General features: G+C 42.8%; 1 protein-coding gene across 2 annotated transcripts in view; it reads right to left on the bottom strand.

Moving 5' to 3' along the window:
- Nucleotides 1–23,633, bottom strand: part of slc39a11 (solute carrier family 39 member 11) — a 518,123-nt gene that overhangs the window by 347,245 nt on the left and 147,245 nt on the right. Inside the window, exon 4 of one of the 2 annotated variants that reach the window (XM_033044305.1) lies at nucleotides 15,720–15,864. In XM_033044305.1, coding sequence (XP_032900196.1) covers nucleotides 15,720–15,864 — 145 coding nt within the window. The remainder of the gene's footprint in view (nucleotides 1–15,719; nucleotides 15,865–23,633) is intronic. The other variant, XM_033044306.1, reaches the window with a different exon arrangement.

Here is a 23,633-nt window from a genome sequence, read left to right on the forward strand (position 1 = left end):
CAACAGGCGGTAGGAATGTTTACCCGGTGTTCCTCTATTCCCCGACACCGTGCCGAGCCCAGCCGGCTAGCACCTGAGCAGCGGGCTGGATGCATAGCCACCCAAAGAGGCATCCGGCAGGTGTTCCCCGATTTCGGACGGGACGTCTCTCCACCCGCACGGGGGGAGAGAGAGCCGCCTGAGCCGCTGGAGCGGCTCACGGAGCAGGTGCCTGCGAGACGCGCTGCTTGAGCAGCCAAATCTGGGGGCATGTGGGGTCACACATCCGGACCCAAGAACTCAAGCTACAGCGGATCCTAAGGCTCCTGACGTCGGCCATCACAGCCTTTGCTCGTTCCGTGGAGACGACGGAGATGGATACCTGCCAGCAGGATGTGCTGGCATTAATGTGTACCACACAATTTGAGATCAACAATCTCCGGAGGGAAATCATAAAACCTGCCCTCAATCCCAAATTTGCTGGCTTGTGTAAAGCCCCAGCTGCGGAGACGGACGCGCTGTTATTTGGGAAAGATCTCAATAAAAAACTGAAGGAGATGGAGGAAGCATCAAAAACCTTCGGCCTAATGAGAGCAGGCCCCGGGACGAGCAAACCAAGACCTCCGATACCCAAGCGGCAGCACCCCACGGCATCCACCAGTCGACGTCCGCAATATGGGACTGGTGAACGCTTGGGGTCCGCACATTATCCCCAAAGATCTTTTTAGATCAGGGCCCGCAGCGGACCCTCTGGAAAATGCGCCTCCCCCCAACCGCCAGAACAGAACCTTCAGGAAAATGAAGAAACAGAATCGCCAATAACCATGGAGGTAGGTGGGTCTGGTTTCCTACCAGCATATAGAGAATAAGGATGCTTTATTAACAGGGGGGAGATTACACTTGTTTAAAGAAGCATGGGGTATGGTCACGAGTGACAAGTATATACTCAACAGCATTAGTGGATATAAAATACAATTCATGTCAGAATAAACGCCGCCAGTTCAACATTGGCCCCAAAGGGTATTTCTCCTTCCGTCAAAGAGACGTGAGGGACAAGCTGAACTGGTGAGACTTATCACAAAGGGGGTCATCGAAAAGACCAAACATGAACCTTTGGAATTTGTATCGAATATATTCACTAAAGCCAAAAAAGATGGTGGCTGTCGCATCATCATTGACTTAATATCACTAAACAAATTTGTTAAGTATATACATTTCAAAATGGAGACATTTGTTACTGCCAAACAACTGAATTCCAAAGGACACTTCATGGCAAGCATTGATCTTAAAGATGCTTACTATCTAGTACCCATATACAAGGATCATCGCAGATACCTAAAATTTATCTGGATGGTACAAAGCATTGCCCTATGGGCTAACTTCAGCCCCAAGATTATTCACCAAAATATTGAACCCAGCCATGGCAATACTAAGAAAACAAAAACATATTGTCATGGCATATCTGGATGATATTCTGATAGTAGGGAAAACGATGGAATTGGCTGTGGCAGCAGTATCAACTACAAAACAGCTCCTCGAAACTCTGGGGTTCGTCCTACATCCAGATAAATCTAAGTTGAAGCCATCCACTATCATGGACTACCTGGGCTTCACAATTAACTCAGTCCATATGACTGGTACCTTGCCAAAGGCAAAAATGGTTGAATTAGCACAATCATGCAACAATTTAATGGTCAACGAGCGACCAACTATTCGACAAGTAGCAAGAGTAATTGGGGAAATGGTAGCAGCATTTCCGGCTACACAATTCGGACCTTTGCACTATCAAAAATTTACAGAGAGCAAAGGTACAGGCAATAAAACGACATACAGGTCACTATGATCGTGTCATGAAATTACCCACTGAAGCAATATCAGAGCTACAGTGATGGGCAGAAAACGTTTGGCATAGTTTCAGCCCTATTGTTATCACTAACCCTACTTTAGTTATTCAAACAGATGCCAGTGCTCAAGGCTGGGGAGCGACTAACTCCATATCCAGCACAGGTGGTAGATGGACTAACCTAGAGTCATCATTACTACTTACACTGGGCATTAACTATCTAGAGATGTTGGGCGCCTTTTATGGTTTAAAAGCATATGTATCTAATATGCAGCACTTGCATGTTCGGTTACAAATTGATAAATACTACGGTGATGGCTATATTAACCATATGGGTGGCATAAAATCATTATCATGCGACAAATTGGTCAACATGATTTGGCAATGGTGTATCGAAAGACATATTTGGCTATCGGCTACTTACCTACCAGGTAAGCTAAACACCCATGCCATGAGAAAATTAAACGCCTGGGTTACAAGTTTGAACAGACCTTACCTGGAACTGGGATTGTCCAAACAAACCATCACCACCATGTCGGCATCCCTTCGAACATCTACCAAGAGGCAGTACTTAACCAGCATCAAAAAAGGGAGAAGTACTGCCAGGAAACAGGGACAACATACGCAACAGCCACAGCCACCAACATACTGGAGTTCCTGGCCTATCTACACCACGATGTAGGGATCAGCTACAGTGCCATCAACACAGCGCAGAGTGCTCTTTCTGCTTATCTCAAACCAGCGCCAGGACAACAGGCGATGGGATCCCATCCACTGGTGGTAAAACTGATGAAGGGCATTTACAATATCAAGCCCTAAGCCCAGGTATACCCATATTTGGGATATCAGTGTGGTCCTGACATATCTCAGGGAATGGCCACCAGCCAGATCCCTCGGCCTCGAGCAAGCTACACTAAAGACGCTCATGTTGATGGCACTTGTATCCGCTCAGAGGGTCCAGTCACTACACCTATTGCGACTGGACAACATGATCACAGCTCCAGACCAGATCTGTCGTTATCCAGCGACTGATCAAACAGAGCAGACCAGGAACACCTAATCCAGTCGTGGCTTACCCACCAGAACCACGGTTATGTGCCATGACCCACCTACTATCCTACATAGACACAACCAAAATATTCGAGGGAGATGAAAAGCCTTGTGGGTCAGTCACAAAAACCTTATGGTCGGGTGACGAGCCAAACCATTGCGAGATGGCTCAAGCAGGTGCTAGAAACTGCTGGGATAAACACTAACATGTACAAATTTTATTCCACCAGGGCAGCATCCATGTCGACGGCTAAAGAATGGACATGCCTATAGACCACATCCTGGCTACAGCAGGATGGTGGGGGGGAAAAGACCGTTCAGAAATTTTATAATAAGCCGTTGGCAAAACCTGGTTTATTTGCAGTAAAGATTTACGAACTGCAAATATTTAATTTAAGCCCAGGGAAGCAACTTAATTCTTTGTTGTTATTGTTTAAAAAATACCATTGTGTTTTTCTACAAATAGACTCATTGGTTGATTACGATAACACTTCCTCCCTCAAGAACTTCGGCAGTGAGTGAAATGAAACTGTTACACGGTTTGAAATCACAGAGCTTTGAAATCTTCACGTAGTCACTCACGTGACTCCGAAGTAAAATAGTAAGATTTTTTTTTTTTTTTTTTTTTAATATTTTATTTTATTAGAAGTAAGTACAGTCATATGGCACCAAAGTGCCTAATATATATTTTCATAATACATTTTATGTACAACTTCTTTTTTTTTTTTTGTTACACTGAAAAAAGATTAGAATAAGAAAAAGAAGTTAGATAGTAAAGGATAGAAAGATGTGAAATATATAGTGTGTGAAAAAAGAAAACGAGTAAATGAAAAAAGTTGAGAGAGAGAATAGAGAGAAGAAAAGAAAAAAAGAGGAGATCATTATTTATAGTCTTGACCAACCCTCGTCCAGGTAAAATAGTAAGATTAAACGAGAATTTACCAGTTTGAAGTTTGATCTGTATTTTATGAGGAGTTACGATGAGGGATTACGTGCCCTCCGCTCCCACCCTCATTATATGGATCAAACTAATAAATTGATGTCTCCTTATCTTTACTATGTTTACTTCAAATAACTGTGTCTATCTGTGATTCCACACCGCTGCTTGGAAGTATGCCGCGCCTGCGCACTGAGCGGGTTCTTCACGTAATCCCTCATCGTAACTCCTCATAAAATACAGATCAAACTTCAAACTGGTAAGTTCTCGTTTAATCTTACTATTTTATCACCTCCTCTAGCAGCAGGTTCCAGGTACCTACCACTTTCTGTGTATAAAATCTGCTTTGCATATCTCCTTTAAAAGTTTCCCCTCTCCTCCTGAAGTATGCCCTCTCGTAAATGACATTTCTATCCTGCGTAAAAGAATCTGACGACCCACCCTATCGATGCTTCTCATAATTTTACAGACTCTGCCAGGTCGCCCCTCAGCCTCCGATGCTCCAAAGAAAACAATGCATGCTTGTCTAACCTCTCATATAGCTAATAGAGTTAAGTCTCTCGCTTAAGTCTATTAGCTATAGTGGGTCAAATTCATAGCTCAAGTATAATTCAGTGATTCAATGATACTTTGTTGTCACATGTACCTAGGTATAGTGAAATAAACCTCACCTAGACCATGCCTAGGACCTCACCTAGGACGCTTTAGACTTAAGACAATAGGTTTAACTATTGCTGAATTCTCAGTAGACATCAAGATTACATGATTCAATGGCGGAGTAGACTAGATGATCCAAATGGCTTAATTCTACTCCTAGAACTTGTGAACTTACTAAGGTTTCCCAACATTTACAGTGGGGAAACAAGCCGTGGTTCCTCAAACCTTGTACTGTCAATAGGTTTTGAAGGTTGCAGAAAAGGCATTGGCCATGATATTCACTTCCAAAATAATACTGCCAAAGATTACAATGATCAGAAATTCTAACTTCATCATTGATCAGAGTGTTGAATTAGAGGATGAAAAAATGAGCTTAACTATCAAATGAAGGTTGAATCTGCAGCATGACAATTACAGAGTATTCCAAGAATACTACAGCTATTACTGATATGCTGGTACTAAATCTTCAAGGAATTAAAATGGATGCCTTCTGCAAACTTCACAACATTCCCATAACTGCAGTTAAAATCAAGTATGATGGATTAATGAACTGCAATTAAATTCACTTCTATACAACACTTTATATCCTGCGAATAAAGTGAAGTATTTAAAATGCCTTTCTATATTTCAATAGGTTAAAAATGCTGCACCAGAGCCAGAGCAGAAATTCAGCTAATTGAGTGATCCACCACAGAAAACCATAATAGTTTAACAAACAGCACCACTTAGCAAGAATGTTGAGGAAATTATTCCACAATTACATGCGTGTTTCTTCGAAATAAGTACCAATTTATATCCCTAGTTCGGTTAACTGAATGGATAACTGATTAATAGATTGTGCGGCCGAGAATCCTATTTATATTTGTAGTTTATGAACATTTTGATTGAAGTGGAATATTTCCTGTCTAGCTTATCAAGCATTTCTCAGAACTAATCGACATGAAAATTGTCAGCTTCTTTCGTTGAATAAACTGAGTCCCAGTGTGAGAGTGTAAAGGCCATTCAATTAGATGGTGATGTTTAGTTTAGTTTAGAGATACAGCGTGGAATCTGGCCCTTCGGAACACCGAGTCCGCACCGACCAGCGATCCCCGCACACTAACACTAACCTACACACACTATGGACAATTTACACTTACAGTATACCAAGCCAAGGAACTTACAAACCTGTATGTCATTGGAGTGTGGGAGGAAACCGGAGATCTTAGAGAAAACCCACACAAGTGGTCACAGAGAGAACATACAAACTCCGTACAAACAGCACCCATAGTCAGAATCGAACCTGGGTCTCTGGCGCTGCAAGGCAGCAACCCTACTGCTCCGCCACCGTGCTGCCCCAGCTCTGAAATTCCCTTCCTAAATCTGTCTATCTATCTTTTTCACTGCCTCTTTCATTGTGTACCTTACTAACAATTCTCTGGTTACCTGCCTCAGTGTTTCATTGCCACATTTCACTTGACATTGTATTTGTGCTGCACTTTGGCCATTTTACTGTTGAAGGCACACAATATAAATACAAATTGTGATGCATTCAGCAGGTGTGAAGTTCCGCCTTTCAATTTTTAACGAGTAAATGCACTCCACATAGACTGAGGAAAGTTAATGGATAACTTCCCAGAGACAGTGCAATGGAATTATGTTCTTCGCGGTATCCGCGATAGAGACCAATTCAAATTGGCGGCACGGTGGTGCAGCGGTAGAGTTGCTGCCTTACAGCGCTTGCAGCGCCAGAGATCCCAGATCGATCCCGGCTACGGGTGCTGTCTGTAGGGAGCTTGTACGTTCTCCCTGTGAACACTTGTGTTTTCTCCAGGTGCTCCGGTTTCCTCCCACACTCCAAAGGCGCACAAGTTTGTAGGGTAATTGGCTTTGGAAAAAATGGCAAATGGAGACAAGCTTAGTTGGGGCAACTTGGTCAGTAATAAACAAGTTGGGCTAAAGGGTCAGTGTATGTGCTGTACGGCTCTCTATGACTTCTGAAGGAGAGAAACTAAGTAAGCTGTATTCATGTCCTACCACTACCTAATGCCCAGCCCCTACCACACTGCATTTCTCTCTTCAACCACCTCACCAATGTACCCTAGATTCAAGGAACAAATGCTGTAATGCACTGGAAATTGGACTGACAATATTGGCAGGAAAGAATGCAAAAAAGATTTATGAAAATGTTGCCAGGACTCAAAGACCTGAGCTATATGGACAGATAGGTCAGGCTAGGTCTTTATTTCCTGAAGTGTAGGAGAATGATGGACAATCTTATAGTAATGCGAGGGGAATGATTTAAAAGGGACATGATGGGCAAATTTCTTCACACGGAGGGTGATGGATATATGGCATTGTTGATCTTCTAAGATCTCATTTGGCACTGAGAGGACTATTTACATACATTATAGCATTTTTTGCATTAGGTGAGATATTTTAATAATGTGAATTTACATGTTTCTGCATCCACTAATATAGTATGTGTATATACATATATTATATGTATATATATACACATATGTACACACACGCATATTCTATCCATATATTTATTATTGTATACTATATTTGGTCATCAATGATTGGTATGAAACATTTTAGTATTTAAATTTCCAGTTTGATAAATGCTTTGAATGGGGGAATTTGCATAAAGTCAGATTTTCATGTCAGGTCCTTGTGACCCAGGCTGCCCCTGTGTATCATTGAGTCATGTCAAATGGAAGTAATAACCAGAACTAAAAATGGTAATAAAAAATTCCTGGTCCAATAATATGAAGTCATACAGGTGATCAGTGTTCGGCATGGACTTGGTGGGCCGAAGGGCTTGTTTCCACGTTGCATCTCTAAACTGAACTAAACTAAACATCAGTCTGCAGAAAATGTTCCGGAGAAATGCTTACTACCAAATCCTAATGACATGACCTCCAAATTCCAATACCCTGCCTGTGACAAAATAAACATTTCTTGTATCATATAGCAGAAAGAAACAGGCCAACATAATATCCCTGAGCTTGAATGGAGCCCAATTGTAACAAAGAAAATCCTCCCGTTATTTTAAGTACTTCAGATCGCTGCCAAAGAATGATAAGGTAAATATCACTGAAAGAGAAAATTAACTGTGCACTTTCATTTAGGATAAATTGATTTATACAAATCCAGATCGGATTAGTCAGGCAGCATCTTTGGAGAAAAAGGATGGGTGACATTTCAGCACTTTGTGTCTATCTTTGGCATAAACCAGCATCTGCAGTTCTGTGTTTAAACAAATGCAATTGTTTTTGTGCTTTCCTTAATCTGCTGCCATTCCATGTGCCCGTTTGTCCCTCTCAGTTTGTGCTTGGATGCAGCCAACATTCAATTTGATTTCCTATTCTTCACACTGACATTTAAAATATCTCCCGACTCTTAACTTGAACAGCAGGGAATTTGCTGGAGAGCGTGTTCCCTCTGGCTGTAAGATCAGCAAGCTGTTTTAAGCCGGAAATCTCCACAGTGAGACAGCCGGCAACTGACATGGGGAATCCAGTCAATCTGCAAGAATAATGTAATTCATAACAGCAACTAAGACATTTACTTAAAGTGAAAATAAATTAGGTTTTATAATCTTTCCTTATTTCGCAAGTCAACATCGCAAAATTCTTTCCTGAATACATGCTAATTCGAAAAATGTTAGTTAGTGATGGATATGAAACACCTCACGTTCTTTGCGAGAGCACACAAGGGAAACACTACCTTTCAGACCCATTGACTGCAGTAACAAATGAAATCTTCTGTCTTAAGTTCTACCCAAACGCTCTTTACTTCCAAACAAATACCGAAAGTGTGAGGATAATTCAGCGGGCCAGGCAGCATCTCTGGAGGGCATGGATAGGCGGCGTTTCCTTCTTCAGACTGATTGTAATAAGGAGGAAAAAACTGGAGGAAAGCTGGAAGCGAGGCAAAACCATGCAAGTGATAGGTGGATACAGGTGAGGGGGGTGCTGACTGGCTAATGGGTGGACAAAGGCCAGAGATGAAAAGGACACAAGAAGCTGTGAGATAAGGAGAGAAGAGGCATGAAAGTCCCAGATTTTGTTTACTAGTTTAAAGCCACAATATGTTTTATCAACAATGGGGAGAGGGTGGCAAAGGAAGAAGGGAGTGTCAGTGAGTAGATAGAAATGGAATGCGCAAGGAATTGGAGTCAAAACAAGAGAGAGGATGAGAGGAGAGGAAATGTTTTATGCATTAATGTTTAGAAATTGGTGTCTGCATGCTTTGTATGTCTCGTGTAATTGAGACAGGAATACTAGATGATCGTATGTAGCCCACTCCCTAAATTTGATTAGGTGCCTTTCTCCAAGGCTCATAAAAGAAAGTAGAGTATATAAAACCAGAGGGCTACTGTGTAACTGGACCAGTATAAAGGAAATTAAGAAGCATTGAATCTGGGCTGTCAACAAGTGGTTGGGCCACACAGTGGAGACCAGAACACATTGCAGGGAGATGCAGCTTGGTGTCTACAAGAAGCGTATGAATGATCACTCCGGATGTCCAAAGAGGTAGCAGGAGGATGAAGGAGAGAGAAGAGCCAAGGGTATATACTCTGGGAAACACAGAACTTATGATGCCGGAAGGGATGGGAGGTTTAAAAACCAGATATATAAAACTAGAAGCATCCAGAGCAGAACAAGAAAAGGTAGACAGAGGCACAAGAGACTGGAAATGCTGGAATCTGTGTCAATAAAAGGAGAGCAGTTGACAAACTCAGTCTAGGTGATGTTTCAACCCAAAATGTCAACTAACCATTTCCTTCCACAGATGCTGCCTGGTGCCCCAGCAAGGAGATCACCAATTGGTTTATGACCAGCATTCGGCTCCTTAGGAAAGGACTGTACTTTTTAAAACTTTACTTTAGAGATACAGCGCGGAAACAGGCCCTTTGGCCAACCGAGTCCGCACCGACCAGCGATCACCCCGTACACTAACACTATCCTGCACACTAGAGACAATTTACAATTTTAGCGAAGCCAATTAACCTTCAAACCTGTACGTCTTTGGAGTGTGGGAGGAAACTGGATCACCCCGAGAAAACTGACGCGGTCACAGGGAGAATGTGAATAATCCGTCCAGGCAGCATCCGTAGTCAGGATCGAACCAGGGTCTCTGACAACTACATGGAGTAGTCTTGCTCTGCATCCCAGCGGTTGGTGACTTTCACTTCCAACTCCAGTCTGTTTGATGGCTAGGCTTCCTCCACAGAGCTCAGGTAGATTCAAAGATAGAGGAAAGGATGTCATCTTGCACCATGGCACAGCTGGTAGAGCTGCTGTCTCACACTGCCTGAGACCCTGGTTTGATCCTGACCTCGGGTGCTGTCTGTGTGGTGTTTTCAAGTCTGTGTGGAGTTTTCAAGTTGCTCCTGTGACAAAATGGGTTTCCTTTGGGTGCTCTGGTTTCCTCCCACATCCCAAAGATGTGCCGGTTTGTAGGTAAATTGCCCTGAGTGTGCAGGGAGTGGATGCAAAAGTGTGATGGGTTGATCGATGGTCAGCATGGAGCTGTTGGGCCAAAGGGCCTGATTCCTTGCAGTTTCTTTGAATCATTCCATCTTGCCCAAAGACAGGTGACCAAATTAGAAGCTATTCTCCTGTTATGTTTTAACCAATGTTGCAGGTTCAATGAAACTTCCCTGCTTTTGTAATCCATACCTTTGTTGATAAATGACTAGATCCCCTGGGCTTAATGAATAATTCTAAACATGGAGTTATTTTCGAGGATTCACGTGAACAAAAACCCAGCTCCCTTCATTCCTTCACATCCTTTTCAATTGTTCTATTTAGTCCATATTGTCCCTCATTCCTTCTAACGAGTACATCACTTCACTGCAATGGGTTCCAGCTGCCATATTCCTGCCCACTCAGCCACTCTTCTCACTTTTTTACCACACTGCCAGCGATTCTGCCTTTAAGAAATATTGTCCTTACAATCAATGTTAAAGCCATTAATCACTGTGTTATATGGAATGGTCACAACACTGATCGCTGGGAAAACGCCACTGTAGATCATCCTCTCTCAAAAAACGACTGTTTCCCCGTGCTTATGTAGGAAAGAACTGCAGATGTGTCGAAAGGAACTGCAGATGTTGTTTACACCGAAGGTAGACAAAAAATGCTGGAGTAACTCAGCGGGACAGGCAGCATCTCTGGAGAAAAGGAATTGGCTGAAGGGTCTCGACCCGAAATGTCGCCTCTCCCTTTTCTGCAGAGATGCTGTCTGACCCGCTGAGTTACTCCAGCTTTTTGTGTCTGTTTTCCAGTGTTTTCTCCTTTCTGTTCTCGTCTGCTAGCTAGCCACACTGCAAATGTTTATAAATCACAGCATTTCAACGTGATACCAGCCAAAAGAAGTCAGTTCCTATAACCAGTATTTTCTGATTTCCCAAGGCAGAACACTTGGCAAGCAACATCACAGAAATATTCTTCCATTCCAATGGACAATGTAATTGTTAAATTACCTATGGTGTTCAATTAAGATGTATCCTCTGAGCTGGTGTTAAACTTATGAGTTACATGGAGCAATTATTGGAGCAAAATCCAAAATTAAAACTCCATTAGAAGTGTATACTTGGCTTCTACATCGCAATGTTGTACTGTCTGAGAATGCATCAGATGGATAAGAGGGAAATGGAAACCTGTACACGGCTCTCATCGGACAGAAATAGGAGCCAACTGCACAAAAACTGCATTAAAAATTATTGGTAAGCCCATTAGCACAGAGACTAGAAACTCAGTAAAGCTTGAGGGATAAAGGTTCAGCCTCATAGTCTGAGTGCTCTGAAATGATCCTTAATTGGAATATAAAAACTAATAAGCATGTTTCACGAGAGTTAGATTTCAGGCTCATTTGTAACTATGGACACACTGAGCTGTTAGCTCAAGCAGGTCCCCCTCTCATTCTTCTAAACTCCAGCGAGTATAGGCGACAAGCGCTCAAATGCAACACAATTTTTTGCTGTATCTTTATTCCAAATTACTGAAAAAGACTGCCCGTCTGAGGAGCTCTTCTGCTCTCATAAAGAGCAGAGGATCACTCAATCAAACGCACGACAAGGATGAGTCCCACGAATGCAAAAAAAGTGTTGTTCTAGTGCCCCTAAACCACAAGGTGGTGAATATTGCTGTCCTCAACTCCAGCAAGACAGCAGTATTTTCTTCAGTAATAATTAAGATAATGGCACTCTTTGTTAACTGTTAATCGAATTGCATATTTATACAATACAATTACAATTACAATACAATTCAATTCAATTTATTGTCATTTGGACCCCTTGAGGTCCAAACGAAATGTCGTTTCTGCAGCCATACATTACAAACAAATAGACCCAAGACACAACATAATTTACATAAACATCCACCACATTGCTGTGATGGAAGGCCAAAAAAACCTCTCTCTCCACTGCACTCCCCCCCCCCCCCCGATGTCAGAGTCAAAGTCAAAGTTACTTATAATTCAGTAAATTGATGCCTTCTTTTGTTGATGTGGACAAGATCAGCAGGAAATCGCCCACATTGTGCACCAGCAAAATCTCTAGAATTGATATTGTTTAATTTGAACTAAAACATAAGGTAGCAATGGGGGGGGGGGGGGGGGTTATGCAGAAAACTGGCTGTGCCTGGACTTACAAAGAAGTTGCTTACAACAAAAGGGAAATGTTGTAATCGTTCCAATAAAAAAACCCAGATCTCCAAATATCAGTGAGTCTGCTTCCAAGTTTGAAAATTAAATCGATTCTCTTTCCACCAGGGGTGCCGAACGATTGGCCGCCGAGTCAACAGTCTGTTTGTTTTTTCATCTTTTTTTTATTTTGAGTGCGTTTTATAAGACCATGTAAATGTTCTCCCGGTTTGTTTTATGTGGGGGGAGGGTAGGGGGGAGTGTCTGGGGAAACTTTTTTTCAGTTTCGTACTTTGCTGGAGACACGATGTTTCAGGGTCGTGTCTCAGGTCGCTTTGCGGCCTATCATCGATGGAGCTGGAGGCCTCCTCGGACTGACCTTGGGCCCCATCGTGGGGCGCGGACTTAATACCGGCACCGATCCCTTGCCTGGGATCGCTCCAACCACGGCCTGCGGACTTACCATCAAGAGCTCGCAGTCTCGGGAGAGACTAGTCGGGATCTCCGACGAACGCACAGGCTTGATCAGCCCCGACACGGGGTTCGATCGGCCGGTGCGGGGAGCTGACATCCCCCCGATGCAGGAACTGGATCGCCCCGATGCAAGGGGCCCAAAACGCTGCCGGTTACGGGAGTGAAGATCGTCCCGTCATCGGAGGGTTCGGGCCCCCAACCGCAGGAGAGCTAAGGGAAGAGATTGAACTTTTTTTGCCTTCCATCACAGTGAGGAATGTGGTCACTGCGGTGGATGTTTATGTTCAAATGTGTTTTGTGTGTTCCGTTGCTTTTTATTTGTATGACTGACTTGGCAAATGAAATTCCTTGTATGTTGCAAAACATACTTGGCTAATAAAGTATTATTGTGATTGTGATTATGATTGATTAAAATATTAGACTGGCTGGAGATTAAGCCTCCCTGGATTTTTCCACACGTTACAGGATCCTGCTGCCACGCGTTCATTAAAAAATCATGCATTATAAAATTAGTGGCATTGTAATCCCTTTTTTATTAACACATTATCATAGTGCACACTTGAACGCGCTGCATAATTTTTCATATCCAATCAATTTATCAAGGCATTCAATCATAATCCAGAATATTAGCAAATGTATTTTTGTTCAGGAAGTTGTGACATTTTTCACAGTATTACCACTTGAATGCTTTACAACGACTATAAATCATGACAATAATCATACTGGTTACTCCAAGCGTTCCAAATGTTACTCTTTTCTCGCAATTCTCATCTATTGCCAGACGTGCATTGAAAGAAGCTAACGCTTTACTGAATACAGTGTTGGATTTTGACTAGGAAAGGTAACTTGATCTCCTAAAATAGGTTTAATGAGACCTAAATAATTTCCATGCAACTTCTAAAACTTGCAAACTGCATAGAATCCACTCAAGTCAAACCACCAAAGATAGACACAAAATGCTGGAGTAACTCAGCGGGTCAGGCGACATCTCTGGAGAAAAAGGATGGGATCGTCTCCAGAGATGCTGCCTGACCCGTTGAGTTACTCCAGCATTTTGTGTCTATCTTCGGTATAAACCAGCATCTGCAGTTCCTTCCAACACAAGTCAAAACATCAAGCTGGCTTCAGACAACACATTCCACCACCCTCTGATGTGTCTACCCTATTTATGTCTTGCCTAATTGAGTATATATTCTTTCAGGTCTCTCTTCAGCCTCCAACACTTCACCGATTTTGACTGAAGATGGGTTCCGACCCGAAACATCACCTATCCATGTTCTCCAGGGATGCTGCCTGACCCAGTGAGTTGCTACAGCACTTTGTGTCTTTTTTTGTAAACCAACATCTGCAGTTCCTTGTGTCTACATTCCTCCTTTTACTTCTGACCAATTATTGAAACCCTGTTTCTCTGGCATAGCTACAACTCTGCCAGCGGAAACAATTTCTCCACATACTGTATAATCTAACAAAACCCTTCAAGATTATGAACATGCCTTAATCCAGCATTCCTTAGCATTGCTGCAAGGTGAACAGGTTTTCAATCTCTCAACATAACTTGGACTCGATGGAGCATCAGAAATGGAATACAGCTGTCAATGTGTTCCGTATCTGAGGCATGATTTAACAGAGGCAAATTGTTAACTTAGATTGTGTGTGCGACATCATAACTTCAAGTATGACTTTTGTATACTTTTTTTTTGGCATTAATTTGGAATAAAGATGCAGGAAAAAATGTATTGCATTTTTACATTGTACTTCACATTCCTTTCAAGATATCTCAAATAATTCTGCAGCTAACAAATTGCCTCTGAATAATAATCATTTTCATCATGTGGGTAAATGGGACAGCCAGTTTTTGAACAATCTGCCACATTTAATAACAAGTTTATCTGCTTTTCAGTGAAGCTGATTGAAAAAAGCTATTGCACTTTAGTGAACAGTCTCGCTCTACTGAGATTGCACAAGTGTAAGAGTTACACCTTGAACATTATAACTCAACCACAAACAACTCCCCCTCCTATTCCGAATCCGACCGTTCTGTCCTGGGCCTCCTCCATGGCCAGAGTGAGTCCCACCGAAATTGGAGGAGCAGCACCTCATATTTCGCTTGGGAGTTTACAATTTACAAGGACACAATTTCAGGTAGTCCTTGCTTTCTCCCTCCTCCCCTCCCCTTCCCAGCTCTCCCACAGCCTACTGTCTCCGCCTCTTCCTTTCTTTTTCCCGCCATCCCCTCCACATCAGTCTGAAGAAGGTTCTAGACCCGAAACGTCGCCTATTCCTTCGCTCCATAGATGCTTCCTCACCGGCTGAGTTTCTCCAGCATTTTTGTCTGCCTTTAAAGTAATCAGATGCCTCAAGCTTCAGTGTGACAGTGTGTAAACAACTTTACCCATAAACAAGAGTATTTTGTATTGTTAAGTACTGTGTTAGCCCTCTTAAGCTTTCTTCCAAAAAAAATAAGATATTGGGCAATCTTTTCAATCAATAGGATATACAGATTTTTTTTCCATTCTTCGGGGTAAAGATGCTATTTACTAATACTAATATTCCATTGAGCATTCATCATCTCTATGATTTTGCAGTGGCAAGGGCTTTTAAAACCACTAAAATATAAAACAAATGATTTTGAAGAATTTGCGATAAAAAAGTCTTCCTAACATTAGATGGAATAATACTTTTTTTGCCCTTTGTTTATCTGCAAGGAAATCTATTTCAGGTATCAATATTCATATATTATTATTGATTTTGACATTTTTTTGGAAGGAATATTAACAGTGGCGTATTGGATAATCCTTTAATGCCCACTACAGCCTGCACTCACTTAAGAAACACTCCTTGAATCGCAGATAAAAGCAGATTAAAGTCTTGAATGTTCAACCAGATTCAAAGCAGATAATTTACCACATCAATTAGAGAGATTAGAATAGATTAGATAAGAGACCACAACCAAATGAATGAAGAGCTCTCCAAAGCCATTCATTACTGATTAAGACTGAGAAAATGAGCCACCAGAAGAACTGGACCAAAACTTATGATTGCCATTTGTCCTAACTCTTCATTTCATTAAATGCAATTTCTCGCTCTTAATAGTTGATTCAACTTTTTTTTTGTTTTGTCGGGATATGGCACAATGCTTGCCTGCTGATAATGCACCTCTACCTATCCGTATGGCAAATTCCTCGTCCTGCAACCGGGAATCTCCAGCGTCATCTTCCTTCTTTTCTTTCATTGGCTTCGACTCCTGATTGAGTGCAAATGCCATTTGAGGAGAATCGACAATACCCTGGGAAATAAAAATGGACAATCAGGAATAGAAATGGAACAAGCTTTTAAAACATTTTAAAGACTTTAGACTTTGGAGATTGGAGAAACGGACCCTTCGGCCCAGAATCCGGGCTGACCAGCAATCAAGCTCGTACACTAATCTCCACACACCAGGGATAATTTTACAACTTACCAAAGCCAATTCGCCTTCAAATCTGTACGTCTTTGGAGTGTGGGTGGAAACCGAAGCACCCAGAGAAACCCCACGTGGTCACAGGGAGAACGTACAAATTCCATACAGGCAACACCCGTAGTCAGGATCAAACTCGGGTCTCGCTGTTTTCTCCGAGATCTTCAGTTTCCTCCCACACTCCAAAGGCATACAGGTTTGTAGGTGAATTGGCTTGGTATAAATGTAAAAATTGTCCGTAGTGTGTGTAGGGTTGTGTTAATGTGCGGGGATCGCTGGTCGGTGCGGACTCGGTGGGCCGGAGGGCCTGTTTCCGCGCTGTATCTCTAAACTAAACTAAACAAAACGTGATAATAATAAATACAACAAAGAATACAACTACCCTGCTCCATATCAAGATATATTCATGTTTCATAAATCCTTTTAAGTTCAAGGTATCCAGTTATTGGAAGGAATCATAAATTGGAATCTTAAAATAACGGCTCGCAAATATTGTTAATTATTGTTTCCCCATTCAGTTTGAAAGATTTTAGTCGGATTGCATAATTTATTGCTTAAAGAAATGTTTGTTTCAATCAAAAGCCTTCACTGATATGGTGGGGAGTATATTTCTCCATTCACCCTACATAACATTGGAAGCTTTGCCCGCAAAATAGGTCCTGGGCAATGAATTCGAGACAAACGAGTATTGTTTGTCTTCCATGCGTTGAATTTGGAATTCAAAGGATTCTATTTGAAGGAATCTATTAACACTGGAGGGAAAGATAGAGGAAGGTTAGCTGTGAGAGGACAGAACAAGTGGTGGAGAGTTAAGCTGAAGCGAATGAAAGGTTCTGATTGGTTTAGGGAGCTTGAAGCAAACAGCGAGAAACAAAGAGAAATTAGGGAGAGAGAGGGAGAAGCAAAATGGAAGAGAAAGAACGCATTGAAAGGGGCTATGTTGGAAGAGAGTTGACACAGGGAACTGCAGATGCTGGTTTACACAAATGAACACAAAGTGCTGAAGGTACTCAGCGGGTCAGGCAGAATCTCTGGAGAACATGAAGAGGTGACGTTTTGGGTTGGGACCATTCTTCAGTCTGACCCGAAACATCACCTATCCATGTTCATAAGTTATAGGAGCAGAATTAGGCCATTCAGCCCTGCAAGTCTACTTCGCCATTCAATCATGGTTGATCTATCTTTTCTTCTCAACCCCTCTCTCCTGTCTTCTCCCCATAATCCCTGACACCTATCTATCAATCCCTGCCTTAAAAATATCCATTGACGGCCTCCAGAGCCTTCTGCAGCAATGAATTCCACAGATTCATTACCCTCTGACTAAAGAAATTCCTCTGTTCTAAAGGTACGTCCTTTCATTCTGAGGCAATATTCTCCAGAGATGCTACATGACCCATTGAGTTACTCCAGCACTTTACATCAAAAGCCATGTATGGGATAGGACATTCTCCCTCAACATGTTAGAAGACATGTATGGAATGGGATATGCTCCAACTCAACCTGTACAATGTCACGTGATTAGGATGGTCTAATTTATGTGATAATACATTGCAATATCAGATTATTTATAAATGCAGGCATCAGTCCATCAAGACCAGGTCAGACTGATCTGGCATTAGATCGTATCAGACGGAATCATAACAGGCACCAGTTTTAAATTGCAGTCAAGTGCTTTCCTTACATAAAATCTCTATTTTGCAATCTATTTCATAATTCTATAATACCAGCAAATCAACACACAAACCAATAACCTCCTTAAAACGATTTCCCCCTTATGACCAGACTAGCGCAAACAAAATCACTTTGTTCTTGAACGCACCGTGGAATGCAATTGCCATCGTTCATACTGAAAGGTTAAACATGAATCAGCAGCAGAATATTCTTCTTAATTAAAACGTGGTTGTTTGTTTCTATTTCTAATATACAAAAATGAAGGGTCAGCCCTCAAGTAACTTCTGCATCACTCCAGTCTTCATCTGTTTCCAATACATGACAATGAAGTAACCTAACCTCCAGTTAATAATGAGCCATCATTTTGTTTCAGTAATAAACATTTATTCTTTTGGTGCTGCAAGGCAAAAATAAATTCAACAGTCCACTGTTATTCATTTTTTAAGGAGCCAAATATAATATCAGCAGTCCACTCACATATCTCGAAGTTAAAATATTCTCAGAAGTTCCTGCGGTTCATGTTCAGACAGGAAGGATCGCAACGATAAGGAACACAAAAGGGATGACATTTGATTTCAGATTTCCTCAAGTACAAATGGTGATCTGCCATCTAAATGAATGTCAGCACTAAACTGCAGAGAATCCTTTGATAGAAGCAGAAAATTGCAGAGGATGCATGGCTCATTGATTAAAGGGAAGCACTGTGGAATTAGCTAAAAACTCTTGCTTCAAGGCAAGCAACCACTTCAATGCCAGCTCAGACAATGCCAACCTGAGCGGATTTCAAGCCGCTTGGTGTGTTCTTCCGTTCCGACGCCGATGCTCCGATCATCCCGGCGAGAGGGCCTGAACAATGGGCCGCCGTAGCGGCGACTGCAGGGCTCAAAGGCCACGACCGCGAGTGAACAAGAGGAAGTTGACTGAACTTTATTGCCTTCCCTCACAGTGGGAAATGTTGATTCTGCTGTGTGGGTATGTTCATGTTAAATCCTATCGTGTATTGTTCTTTTTATTCGTATGCCTGTATGGTAACTCAAATCTCATTGTACCAATTGGTGCATGTGACAATAAATGTAACTTGAACTTGAATCTGAATTTATACAGCACTCACAATATAATAACATCTCTCAAGTTGTGATATGCTGAGCTGTTTCTATTAGTGAGGATGCCGAGGGGACGTTTTGTGAGAAGGAAGATCAATTCTTGCAAGATCAAGGCATTCATTGCCAAGGGGAACTGGCACAGAGGGAGAACATCCATGGGTGGGGCAGGCTAGAGGGACCAGGTGGATGGACCGCTCCTATTTTCTTCTCTTGGAGTGAATGGCACTGGGATAGAGGAGGGTGCGGTCAGGGAGGGATATGAAAAAAGGATTAGCATTTTAAATCCGAGGTAATGCTTCACTGGGAACCAAAGTAGCTCACTCAGTCAGTCAGTCTCAACCCAAAACATTACCCATTCCTTCACTCCAGAGATGTATTGTATTGTATTGTATTGTATTCAAATTTATTGTCATTGTCTCAATTAGAGACAACAAAATGAATTTTCCTTACAGGCAGTATCATTAAAATAAATAAATAATAAATAATAAAACATATTCAAAATAAAATTGAATTAAAAAAAGAAAAGCACAAACACAGAAAGTCCACGACAGAACATAACACAGTGGCACCAAGGTGAGGAAGGCACCATAGTCCAGCCAGCCTCCCCTCCGATCTTCCCAGATGTTCATCCGTGGTCTGGACCTTCCGAGCACCCGCAGTCGCCGTACCGGGCGGCCCGATGTTCAGGCCCTCACGCCGGGCTGGTGGAACGCCGACGCCGATCCCCGACGGTGAACATCCTCCTCCTCAGCGGCCCGGACCTCCTGATCAGCCGCCTCCCGCAGCCGGAGTCCGCAGCTCCCGAGTCCGCAGCTCCCGAGCCGGGTGGAGTCGCAGGACCCCGCGTTGTTGATCAGCGCCGCCCGCCCGAATAGGTACCATTCAGATGCTGCCTGTCCCGCTGAATTACTCCAGCATTTTGTGTCTATCGTGTAAACCAGCATCCTAGTTCCGACAGCCCTTCCTATTCATTAATTGAATTGCCTCTCATTGAGCAAATATTAATTTCTTAATTTATTATGATGTAAGATAGATTTCATTCAAATATTGCAAAACAAATGCCACCATTAATCCACTGCGTCAAACAAGTTTTTTCTTTGTAATGGCCTAGGCCCTGTGAGACCCAATTATCTACATTGCTGGCCATAAGAGAGATTTTAAGTTACAGCTTACTGCACCTAACCATCAGGTAATTGGCCTGTCAGTAATTGTAGCATTCTCAAGTGTTCAAAATCGCCAATTAATATGGACACACTAAATGCCAACGTTAAATGCAAGACTGTCAAGTATTTAAAATCATTAATCATAATTAATTTCTGGCTTAATTTTTTGCTAAACAATAATAGAATACCAATTACCAATAAATTATGTCTATTGAATTGATTGGATTTAGTTCGTTTTAATTAAGTGTTCTATGTTTTATTCATTTTTCATATTAAAATTATTTTTACAATTTATTTTAATGTTAATTAATTTTTAATGATTTACAACAGGTTTGACAGCCAGTTAATTTAGTTTAGTTTAGTTTAGTTTAGAGATACAGTGTGGAAACAGGCCCTTCGACCCACCGAGTCCGCGTCGACCAGCGATCCGCGCACACTAACACTATCCTACGCTAGGGATAATTTTACAATTATACCAAGCCAATTAGCCTGCAAACCTTTACATCTTTGCAGTGTGGGAGGAAACCGGAGATCCTGGAGAAAAACTACGCCGGTCACGGGGAGAATGTACAAACTCCATACAGACAGCACCCATAGTTAGGATCGAACCCGGGTCTCTGGTGCTGTAAGGCAGCAACTCTACCGCTGCACCACTGTGCCACCAAATTCAGGGTTATTGCATAGGTACCATTCAAAGGAATGGCATGCTTTGTCCTGCCCATGTTGTAGAGCACCCGAGGGACTGGAAGGTGTGGACACCTTTGATGTTTTAGTTAAAAACCACCTGATCTAATCATATGTATTCCGGGCCAACTCTGGCAAACTTATTGTTGATCCAAAAACAAAAGCAAATTACCATTTCAGTGTCCTAAAGTAACATCCTGCTGAGGATTTCCGACAGCTCTTAAATACCAAGCTTGACTTGCAGTTCAAGAGATCACTGGGTCATGCTCCAGAAATCTAAGCATGAGACCCAAGTGATTATTCAGTGTAGCACCGAGGAGCTCTGAGTGGCAGTAATCTATTGTGTAGTTTAGTTTAGATACAGAGTAGAAACAGGCCCTTCGGCCCACCATGTCTGCACCGACCAACGATTCCCATATACTAACACTATCTTACACACAAGGGACAATTTACCAAAGTCAATTAGCCTACAAACCTGCACATCTTTGGAGTGTGGGAGGAAACCAGACATCCCGGAGAAAACCCACGTAGGTCACGGGGAGAAAGCACAAACTCCGTACAGGCAGCAGCTGTGGTCAGGATCGAACCCGGGTCTCTGGCGGGTAGGGCAGCAACTCTACCACTGTGCCACCGTGCCGCCCCTAAGAACCATTTGGCTTTAGAATTGCAATAACGCAGTCTGAGGTAGATTCACTTTTAAGAAAGGTACTAACCCCCGGACGCTAATGCCAGGCTAGCAATAGAAGAGCTGCAAGCTGCTATCAGCAAACAACTAACTGCACACCCAGAGGGGGCATTTATTGTTACGGGTGATTTTAACCACTCCAACCTTAAAACTGTACTCCCCAGATTCCACCAGCATGTCTCCTATCCAACCAGAGGAAACAATATTCTGGACTTAGTATATACTAATATTACTGAAGCCTACAAAGCCCTCCCCCTCCCCCACCTTGGACAGTCTGGCCACCTCTCTCTGTTCCTGCTCCCCAAATACACACCTCTGATCAGACGTGTGAAACCTACCTGAAGGTTTAGCCTGAGGGGGCTGTCTCTGTTTTACAGGAGGTACACAAAATTGCTGGGGAAACTCAGCGGGTGCAGCAGCATCTATGGAGCGAAGGAAATAGGCGACGTTTCGGGCCGAAACCCTTCTCGCGAAAGAACACTCTGTTTTACAGGAACAGTTTCAGCAAACAGACTGGAGTCTGTTTGCCACCCAGGCCACCTTTAACTCCCAAGTGGACATCAACTCATACACCTCAACCGTTTTGGACTATATAAAATTCTGCACTGACAACGTCACTACCCACAAAGAGATAAAGACCTTCCCTAACCAGAAGAGCAGGGAGGTCAGACTCCTGCTGAAGGCTCGCGATGCCGCTTTCAGATCTGTCAGCGCTGAGGGATACAGCTCATCCAGGGCCAATCTGAAAAAGGGAATTAGGAATGCTAAACTCAATCACAAACGTCGGATCGAGGAGCATTTCCAAAACAACTCCGACCCCAGGCGCATGTGGCAAGGAATCAAATCCATTGCCGATTACCATAAAGTCAACACCCCCCCACCCTCCCCAGACAACGCCTCCCTTCCTGACGAGCTAAACCATTTCTATGCTCGCTTTGACCGGGACAACAAAGCTCCAGCCATCAAAGTTGCTCCACCCCCAAATGAACAACCCCTCAGTCTCTCCACCTCTGCTGTACAAGATGCACTGAGCAAGGTGAATGAGCACAAAGCTGCCGGCCCCGATGGCATCCCCGGGCGTGTGCTCAGGGCATGTGCTGGACAACTATCCCTGGTCTTCACTGACATTTTCAATCTGTCACTGGCCCAGGGTGTCGTCCCCACTTGCCTCAAGACATCAACCATCGTACCAGTGCCCAAACAATCAGCTACAGGGAGTCTCAACGACTTCCGCCCAGTGGCACTCACCCCTGTCATTGAAAAGTGCTTTGAGCGGCTGATCTTGGCTCACCTCAAAGCCAGCCTCCCCCCCACACTGGACCCCCATCAGTTTGCCTACCGGACTAACAGGTCTACAGAGGACGCCATACACTCTGCTCTGTCCTGCCCTCCTCCCATCAGGGAGGCGGTACAGGAGCCTCAGGTCTCGTACTAGTAGGATGAGGAACAGCTTCTACAACAACACTATCACATTGCTGAACTCGGAGTCTCGCCGATAGATTTCTCCAGTCTCACCGTCCACATTGTTTGCTTATTCTGTATTTTTATTTCTATATGCACTACTACTATGGACTGACGCTAAACTGCATTTCGTTGTACCCATACTTGTATCTGTGCAATGACAATAAAGTTGAATTGAATTGAATTGAATTGAATCTATATCACATTTTCCATATTTATGACCTAATATACTGTGTACTGGATAGGATGTAAAAGATAACGCTGTACACATTTGAACAAGTGCAAGAGATTGTAATTTACGTTTGAATCCATATTTGTCCTTCAATCTTCATCCATGACACAGTTTATCTGATCATTCATCTCAATGCCTGCTGAGAGACTTCTCCGGCCACTACATATCCCATATTTGCAATAGTGCAACAGGTCATCAAGACAACATAGAACACAGTGCAGGAACAGGCCATTCGGCCCACAATATCCAGCCTGATCGTGACGTCAGGTTAAACTAACCTCCTCTGCCTCCACGTAAGTCATATCACCCCATTCCCTGCATATCCATGTGCCTATCTAAAAGTCTCTTAAATGCCATTATTGTACGTAGCACTACGACCAGCCCAGGCAGCGCTTTCCAGGAACCAACCCACCACTCTATTTGTGAAAGATTCGCCCTGCATATCTCCTTGAAACTCTGCCATCTCACCTTGAAACTATGCTCTCCAGCCTTTGACGTTTCCAGCCTTAGTTAATTGAGTACACAGTAGTTTAGGTCAGAAGTATGAAAAATGTGATATAGATGCAAACACTTTCCTTTAAAATGAATTAAATTAAGAC

This window comes from Amblyraja radiata, chromosome 26 (genome assembly GCF_010909765.2).
Source record: "Amblyraja radiata isolate CabotCenter1 chromosome 26, sAmbRad1.1.pri, whole genome shotgun sequence".
Taxonomy (NCBI): Eukaryota; Metazoa; Chordata; class Chondrichthyes; order Rajiformes; family Rajidae; genus Amblyraja; species Amblyraja radiata.